The sequence below is a fragment of the Schistosoma mansoni genome, chromosome 3 (genome assembly GCF_000237925.1).
Source record: "Schistosoma mansoni strain Puerto Rico chromosome 3, complete genome".
Taxonomy (NCBI): domain Eukaryota; kingdom Metazoa; phylum Platyhelminthes; class Trematoda; order Strigeidida; family Schistosomatidae; genus Schistosoma; species Schistosoma mansoni.
In genome coordinates, this window is record NC_031497.1 from 25,877,186 (window position 1) to 25,887,083 (window position 9,898).

Genomic DNA, 9,898 nt, shown 5'->3' on the forward strand with positions numbered 1-9,898 from the left:
TAAATCAGTCATCAATAAAAGATATTGTGCAGAGAAGGTCATCACCAAAGGAAGAACGAAGTCCATGCTTCATTCAAAACCTAAAAGACATGAAAACGATTGTGTCACATCCCACTGAGTTTACCGATTTAACTGGGATAAAATATTGACTAACATTTTGTTTATAGTACTGACCCTTGGTCTATACAAAAAGCATTTGATTAAATCCCAATCACTATTCATGTAAGTAATAGCATATGTGATCAGTATTATGTAATGAAATTAGCAAATTCTTTATAAAGGGTTTTTGTCAGCTTCATTGTGATCCTTCAGAAATTCGCCCCAGATTATAGCACACACATCAATTTTTAATTGAGTTACGTGAATGTTTATCTCTCTGTAAAACAGCTCACGTCTTAAACTGATGTCAGTTAAAATGAGATCAGGAACTATACGCTCTTTATTAGTGTTGCGTGGTTGGAGATATTAAACAGGAAATCCTGGTTTACCTAGGTAGGTTTCGTGCCATTTTACACTTGTCACTAAAGTATACCTGTAATCTTGAGGGGGCTGATATTTACTGAGGAAATTGAGACCACGTCACGCAGTTCCATAGAGTTACAATCTCTCTTATAACATCTCAGCTATTCTTATTCTTGAACGTCACTTCACTCAACAAGTCCTCAAATCAAAACACGGTTGAACAGGAATGTAATTATGTTCTAAATTAACAGGGTTTAATGGAAGCATGAATCACAATAAGAAAAATTTAGTACATTTATAATTTTTACACAAGAATATTCTAGTGTTCTCCAAGTATTCGCCAATCAGCGTGTTCCAACACAATCCTGTATGGAGCATGCTTCAATCCAAACTATATATCGTTAACACACTCTATGGCGCTACTAACTTTTGTAATCTAGAGAATAAAGAGGTTGAATTGGTTCTGTTTGGGAGGTGAATACAGACGCCCAAAAGAACAGTAATCTGGAATCAAATAATGCAAGCGTTCGTCGTAGGAAGTTCCCTAACTGAAAATCAACATCTTAGGCTATACACCATGGAGACATTTTTTTTCGCTCACTATATCAACTTATAGTGCTGAGTAGTCTCAATAGTTCCATCGCAGTTTAACCTAGTTGCATAATAACCAATTAACCAACCGACTTCTCAAAGTATTCAAATGTTGTTTACACAAGTATATAAAGAGATATTTTTGTTACAGATATGTTAATTATCAATAAGGAACACAGTACAAGGACAAAACTTTTTGATAAATTTAAACTATCCCCCCCCAACAATAGTTTGGTATCGCATTTAATGATACCGTTCAGCTGCTCAAACTGAAGTCTGTAGGAACGAACTCGAATATACGAACTACCAATTAAAAGTTAGATGCTTCAGCCATTAACTCACTGCTCCACTTGGAGGACGTTGCTACGATATTTACTCGCCACACTTGGTCATTTTACGACGTACTACTACATTACTTTTTTTCTGGTTAGCGTTTTTTTAGCGAGTCAATTTTCTACGGGATGGGGTCGCTAATCCCATGCCCAACCCTCCTCCTTTACCCGGGCTTGGGACCGGCAGTAGCCCCCAGAGGAGCTACAGGCGGACGCACTACTACATGAAGTTGCAATAATTAGTCTACTTCGTTGATACCATTTGATAAAACTTCACAAGTTTCGTACACAATGAAACTACCAAATCTAATAATTACAAAATCGATTGTGGCAAACAAGATTAGATATCGACAGACTTAAATATGAAAATGAGAACAATCTGCAATTAGCTACATTTTTCGGCTTAGTTTGATGTACCATAAACAAAAAATCATTGATGAATATTCTTTACAAGATTACAAAACGTGGCTGGAAAATGTGATAAGAACAATATCATTATTCTTTGCCAGTTCCAGATTATCTTTCTTACTATCTCAAACAGTGGAAGCTGCTTCGCAAAACTAAACCTGGACGAAGCCTATCTGTAAGTAGAGGTCGAATCTTCATGCCGTGAATTACTGACAATAAACACACAACGATGTTTATTTCGTTATAAACGACTGTCCTCTGAAGTGAAGACGGCACCAGCGATATTCCATCAATTAATGGATACCAGATTAGCCGGTATTATAGGTGTAGCCGTTTATTTACACGATGTACTCATAGTTGCAACATCGCCAGAAGAGTTACATGACCGAACTACCGTCGTAATGATGCTACATGCTCGAAGGTCATATTCTGCTACTATCGTAACAACTTTCGTACCAATTTGGTTTGAGTTGCTTGTTCTACCACATATATCAAGTTACCTGCAATTCCGTCTTCTTTCTGTCTTAGCCGTCGAGGTTTGATGTGTTGAGCATAACTGAGTGTTGTCAGTTACATAAAGAATCGATCGTATTAGAGAAGCTCAATCGTTTCTGTCCCTAAATACGTAACATCATAGGCCGTACTGAACCCCAACAACGCAATGAACTGTAAATTCACTCAATTGTTTAATTGATAAATACCATTTTACATAATAATACACTTATTTATCTTCACTATTTAGTAAGTTTTCAGTATTCATTTGATTCAAATGATTTATTTCAAGAAATTTTTATTATCGTCCTAGACACCTACTGAAGCTTTTACAGCAAATAATTTTGTCTACAAAGACAATGGGATATTTAATATTGAATTATTCAGCTCAGAGAACACAAAACCAAAGTGATCCTGCTGATTTATAAGTTACAAACTGTTTGCAGAGGGTAGTTGAGAAAGTTAAGAGCAAATTTAGGATGATGTAGGAGTTTGATGCAAAAGATAGGGACTTAATTTAATAGTTGTGGCCTAATTTAACTCATCAATGATCTATAGTCATCTACCTCATTACAACTACATCGATAAGAAGTGATATTCGATAAGGAGTACGCAACGGAACATTAATTACCAATCAATAACTAATCAGTATAAACATTTGCGTTACAGAAAGTCAGTTCTGTCCCAAGTAGCATAGTAATAACATATCTGAAAAATACTGTGAGACAGACTCCAATTCCTTATCTTTATCTTTGAGATTCTGGACAAATTTTCCCGACAAGAGTCAGACACTTAGGAAAGTAAGTCTACAATTCCTACTAACAGTAAAAAGGTGCATCACGATGCTGCATCACTTAGATCAGTGGATATGTTGCAACTAACTTGGTGGGATTGTATCAGCATGAAGAATTTGATGAAACATGATAAATGATTAGCACTACGTGAGACGCGCTATGCTGACTAGTGTAGGAGATGGTTGGAAGAGAGTAACGGGCGGCCAAACCAAAACGTGGCATCAGTGCTTGAAGTCACTAACTTCTGGTCTGAGCCACGTTGGTAGGTGCAGACTACCTGGTTGGGGTCCGCGTGACTATCGTAACCAATGGTTAGAGACTCTAGGTGACATGGCTCGGAATCGATCACAATGGCGTAGGTGCATACACTCTTTATCTTCCATTGAACCTTAAGATTAAAATTGCTTCATAACTTTCTTCCTTCCTATACTATATCCTTATATACAACCTATCTTTTATATACTACTACCACTAAATTAACTACTTCTATGAATCCGGTGTTCATCTTGTTGTGCTAACGAGGTATGGCAACTTGGACTGACCTATATATGCGCCTGGTCGTACGTTGTAGCTGACTGACTGACGTGGAACGTTAGTTTTTTTAATATATCCTAATTATTTGTTTGCAATATATTTGTATGTTATTGTATACAAGCAATAAATTCTTTCAATCTTATACGCTTACCAACAGTTTAAATAGTCGTAAGCAATTATCAATAGTTGCAACTAGTAAATGGTTTATTAATTCTAGTCGATACATGATTATAAATTGATTATCTGCACTATCATTTTACACCTAGTACACTGAGACTTGTACGATGGTTTCATGATTACAACATCTGGCTTCTAATTATTAAAACTTCGCTTCACCTATTAGGAATTTGGATAACTAGGTAGCAACAAAGGTGTAGTTTAAAATTAACAGAACAAACATACATTTAATAAATAGGATGAATTCCTATTATAGTCTAACCAGACGATATAATCTACAACTGACTATATATACAGCGTTACTTAATTACTTACGACTATTACCCCTCGTGGAGGAGCATAGGCCGCCCACCAGCATTCTTCATCGAACTCTGCCCCTGTGTTATGCACAGCTAGAATAAATATATTTCTATTCACTATATGTGATCAGTCAGTCAATTGTTTAACACTCAACATTCAACAATTACATCATAGAATTGAACTTATACTTTCGAGTTCATTTGCGGCAAACTGACTATATCATTAATCTATAAACAAAAAGAAATGTCCACAAAACCCCTTCTGATCTATAATCCTATGCTCACTAGTGACTGACCGTAAGGAATGTTTCCTTGAGTTCTAGTGGGAAGCAGTGACCAGTGGAGTTCAACCAAGTCTGTTTTAAGAATATCAACTCACTGAAGACAATGGTAGACGGTTGCTCAGACATCGTGAATTGGTTGAAGTTAAACATCAACACCGTTGGATGCCGACCGGCTCAGTGGTCTATCGGTTAAGTGCTCTGACGCGAGGTTAATAGGTCTGGGTTCCAATCTCGCTCGCCAGGTGGGATCGTGGATGCGTACTGCTGAGGAGTCCCATAATAGGATGAAACGGCCGTCAAGCAGTGCTTCCAAGTTTTCTATAGTGGTCTAGCTTCAATTGACTCATGATTTCAACTATGAAAAGATACATGGCTGAAAACTGGTAAATGAATCACATCGAAACTAACTTTATTATTTCTCTGGAAAAATTAAACAATATTATATATCAATAATTTATTGTAAATCTCTTTATGTGCTATGCATGATAATAGGTCACGTACATACACACACGCACACACACAAACAAAAAAACAAAAAAGCGGCTTCACATAGACATTATGAATTTATAATATGCGCCTCTATTCTACAAACATCCTTGACAAAGTATAATGATGAGTGTACAATTAAAGGCACATAGTAATAACAAGTTGCATTTACAATATTGAAAGGTGATTTCTTCTTGTTTAATATCGAATGGTTAGACAGTGAAAAAGATGATGATGATGGTAATAGCAGTAGTAATAGTAATAAATAAAGTCACAACATTCTGAGTAGTTTCTTTCAAACTTATTCAATCTTGTTCACTTACTCTATTGTCTCTTGTAATTGACCATTTGTAACTTCTCGTCTTTGATTAGTTACTCTAGTTGATAATAAATCTGATTGACATATAGGACATGTTAATTTATGTTTCATCCATTGTATAAGACATTCTGAATGATAAAGATGACCACATCTAGTTATTTTAGCTGTTGTTATAGTCATTTCAATAAAACATATTGGACATATATCACCATAACGTTCTAATTGTAATTTATTAGGATTAACTAAATCATTCATACGTTTAGTACATAATAGCCGCCATTTTATCCATAGATATGCTCTACGAGCTGATGGATATAAAACTAATGAAAAATAACAACATATAATAAACAGACGACATACGCCGAAAGAATCATAAAATACTAACCAACAAACGGTTAGAAATGATAATAATGATATAAAATAATCAATTACTGAACTAATTACTTTAGTCCAAAATATTGTTGGTTGAAATCCGGTCCAATTTGGATAACGATAAGAGTATTGATATATAACATATTCAATTAGAGTAACTATAAGGCTAATTAATAATTGACAACCGCTTAAAAATATTCTTAACCGCCTTGCAAGTATTGCTTCTTCTGATGAACCAATATGTGATAAAACAGCTAAATAAGATGCATTTTCACTATGATTCATATTACGTATATATTCTAATTTGTCATTTGTTAATATTCTTGGTAAACAAGTGAACATATTGAAAGCTGTAAATATAAGTACAATACAAAAACATAATGGTCGTATATGTTCGGACCAATTGGTTTGTTGACCAGGTGCTCCAAGACGTAATAAAAATGATTTGATCAATGCTTGAATAGGATGAATACATGCAATTACAAGAACCATAATTCCATACATAGAACATGATGCACGATAAACTGGTGGAAGATTAGGCATATCTGATTGAAAAGCTAAGAATAAAAAAACAACAGCACAATTCCATCCAGTACTAGCTAATAATTCCATAGCAATAACATCATTTTGATCTAAAGCTAATGCTGGATCATCAATTACATTCCATGTATGTGGATCAGCTGGAGCTTCTGCGACTACTACTGCTAATCGAGCTGTACCAGTACGAGATGGATCCAATAAAAAGACCAATATAGAAACGAAAATAGTAGCTAATGCACCAAAAAATGCAGCTGCTCCACACACTGATAACCAAGTTTCTGATCCATGTACAAAAAGACCAACAAATAATCTTGTATATAGTATAGATAATGTTGATTGATTGGAAGTATCCAGATTAGAGTATTCATCTAATGTAGAAGAATTGAATAATTTCGCTGATATCTCATCAACATTAATATCACCAGTTGGAATAATTCTCCAACAGACCGGACCCAAAATAATCACTGACATTAGTTTGAATGACCAAAAATACATTAAAATTTGTGGTACATCTAATCGATTCCAATGAAATGTTATATAATCAACTAGACCAAGTCGATATAATTCTAATTCTATATCAATACATGACATAAACATTTCATAAATATCAGTAATACTTAAACAATACAATAAGAGTAGTATATAAATACATAATAAACCATAAGAACAAGTTAATAAGATTAGATCATATCGATAAGCTTCTTCAGAAACAATAGTTATATCATGAACAATATTATTCTCATTTGATGAAACCAATTGAATATTTGAGGGTAGACAAAGAGATTGCCAATTGTTATTTACATTAGATTGTTTGACACAACAATTTGGTTCAATCATTGTATAGACATAAAATAACCAAGACGACGAAAAATTATTTAATCCATAGATGATATTTGTATGAAATGAATGGTTATCATTTGCTGCTGTTGTTGTTGTTGTTATCATCATCATTCTTAATGGTTTATCATTATTGGATCTCATTAATTCTATTGATGAAGACTTAATAAGAAATGGCAATGAAGAGATAAGTAATACAGAAATATATAGAACTATAATTATAAAATATTTATAAGATGGTATACGCCTGAATATTGAATTTATTAACATAAACAATAGTGAAATGGCAAGTAATAAACAGCCTAATATACAATGCCATCGTATAAGTAATGACAGTGAAGTAGAAGTAGAAGACGACGAGGAAAAATAAGTAGAGAAAGAAGAAAAAGCCGATGGAAATGTCGGTAATGTGATCGTATACAATAAAGACATATAATTCATAAACATTATACAAACAATAAAGAGATTTATTACAATAAATACAACAGTGAAAATGCCTTTAATGTAAATAACTGATGTGACTGCACAAATGATGAAAGCTGAACATTAAAAAAAAAATAGAACGGAGATAAAATATTATTATGGAGTATATTAGAAAAACTAGTACTATTTATGAAGTGCACTTTTGACAAAGTTGTAAATTATATTGAACGGTTTAAATATATAGTTGTTTTATCCAGGCACCAAGTGGTCTTTTATTTGTTTATTTAAACATATAAACATTGGTACAAGGATGCAACATATATATATATATATATATATATATATATATATATATATATATACTGGACGAGCACCCAAACCGAAGCAAGTCGTTTTCTTAGAGGACCGCTCTCCGAGCCTTTGATCTAGAGATCTGGTCCATAAGCCAGAGGAGCAGCGTTATGAGATGTGGTCCCACGGTAGTCGGTGACTAATAATAGGTTCATACGTCGTTTATTTCCTCAGGATCTTGGAGACTATGTGCACCATTGGTTTGGTATCAGGTTTATCCAACACTCGTAGGTGAATGCTCTGTATCTAACGGTCTGGTTTAAGCTCCAGACATTCGCTTTCAGTCCTACCAAGTTTATAAATAGCATTCCTGCCGCAAGAAGGCAGAGTAGGACTTTCCTGACGGTGGCTGCATACGCATGGCTAACACTTGAATCAAGGCATTTCTTTTGGTATGAAGCTCTCTAGTCAATCAATTTACAGATATCTATAAGTTATTTTTTATCTAGTAAAAAGGTACTAACAAACGTTTATTAGTAAGCTAGTTTGTAATTAGACATTTGAACTCTAAAGAAAAACCTAAACCATTAGAACGAGATGAATTCAGGTGTATAAATTCATGGGTTTTGAAATGTCCTGAAGGAACAAGCACTTAATTTTTTAAGCAAAAGCTTTCATCTTGAAAGATAAATTCAAATACGTTCCACTAGATTATTAATTCCATGATATTAACGAATATAAACAAAGAAATAAACAATTCGACAGTGATACACTCACTAACAAGAACCAAAGGTTTTAAAGACGTTTAAATGATAGCTTTAAGCTAGAACTCGAAATTTATTCGAAGTTTAGTTATTTATAGTAGTTTTACGGATGATATGAATCTGTGGTGGAAAATATTTCCAAATGTAGAAATCTCTCTACAAGTTTATAACAACAGCTATGAAAAATAAACGAAACAAAAAAATCTTACCGACTGAGATAATGAAGCTGATATGAGATTCATTTGGACACAAACAAGAAGGACAAGTCGATGTTATCCAATTGGAATAGAGTTTCCAGTAATCATAAAGAAAAGTAACGCGCTTTGTTGCTACTAATTCGACAAAAAATAAGAAAGGTAGTCGTGCAAATGTATCCCCAATACGTGAAAGACTTTGAAGCATTACGGGATAATATGTTCTTTGAAACCCAAAATTTCAAGACTGTGAGAGAGAAGAAATACGATAGGAATTATTTGCACACGAATTGATGTTATAAACAGAGCCTCATTATGGAAATGATGCGCTGCATATGTTGAATCTTAACAGGATCTCCTATGATTGGTAGATTGATAAGTAAAAACTGATTTTATAGTATGTGAAAATGGGTATCCTTTTCAGTTAAGTCCTCCTAAGCTGAACGGTTGAATGGCATGATGAGTAGTTTATTTCCTGCAGTGCCAAAATTTGCCACCTGAACACAAGTGTACTGTATTTTAAATAGAAACTAGTAACGGTTCGCGAAAATTGGATCAAAAATTGTGCCAGATTGGTTAGTGACTGGATTCGTAACATACATGTTCGTTTAGATCATTAATACATGAATCATGGTTTTCGATAGATAGTAGGAGCAATTAACAGACTCTGTAGGTGAAATTTTAATATATACAATGTATTGATGATTAAGTTGTGATCAAGCTTATTTAATTAAATGGTTACAGCTAACAGTTCATTTTATATGAGTTTCTTGTAGGTTTAACTTGGTGATACAAACAAATTACAACCTCTGATATACTGTAAAAAGTCACTGTATCAAGCAACTGAAGTGTTATATAGAGGGATGTGAACGACATTGTGACAACTACTGGGCAAGTCTTTTATCTGAAGTCGTTATTTTACAGATTCACTCAATTGCACTTATGGTTGATTGGATAGTCTTACTTGTTATTGAATTCAATCATGGCGAATTCAGCTGCCGAAGTTTATAAAAAATTAGGGCGTTTCAATTAGAGGTTAAGTGAACGTTTAATTTTCATAACCTATCATCCCCGACCTTAGTACGTTTCACATAATGACTTAAAAATAACAAACTGACCACAACACTAGGCAGGCTAATTTATCACATGATGTCGAACGCGTCGACAACTTCACTTCTCTTGGAAGTCTGATCAGCCCTAATGGGTTGGTGTCTGACGAAATCTCAGCGCGGATTCAAAAAGCTCGTTTGGATTTTGCCAACTTACTTCACCTATGACGAAGGCAAGATATCCATATAT

At 34.1% G+C, this 9,898-nt stretch overlaps 1 protein-coding gene across 1 annotated transcript; it reads right to left on the minus strand.

Moving 5' to 3' along the window:
* Positions 1 to 4,989: 4,989 nt before the first annotated feature.
* Positions 4,990 to 7,402, minus strand: Smp_177060 (putative synoviolin). The gene has a single exon (XM_018799785.1). The coding sequence runs from the start codon at positions 7,372 to 7,374 to the stop codon at positions 5,179 to 5,181; it is 2,196 nt and encodes a 731-aa protein (XP_018651540.1). The 5' UTR covers positions 7,375 to 7,402; the 3' UTR covers positions 4,990 to 5,178.
* Positions 7,403 to 9,898: the final 2,496 nt, after the last annotated feature.

What these genes read in the sequence shown, in the direction of transcription:
- Smp_177060 (XM_018799785.1), bottom strand. Translation starts at nt 7,374, where the DNA reads ATGTTTATGAATTATATGTCTTTATTGTATACGATCACATTACCGACA.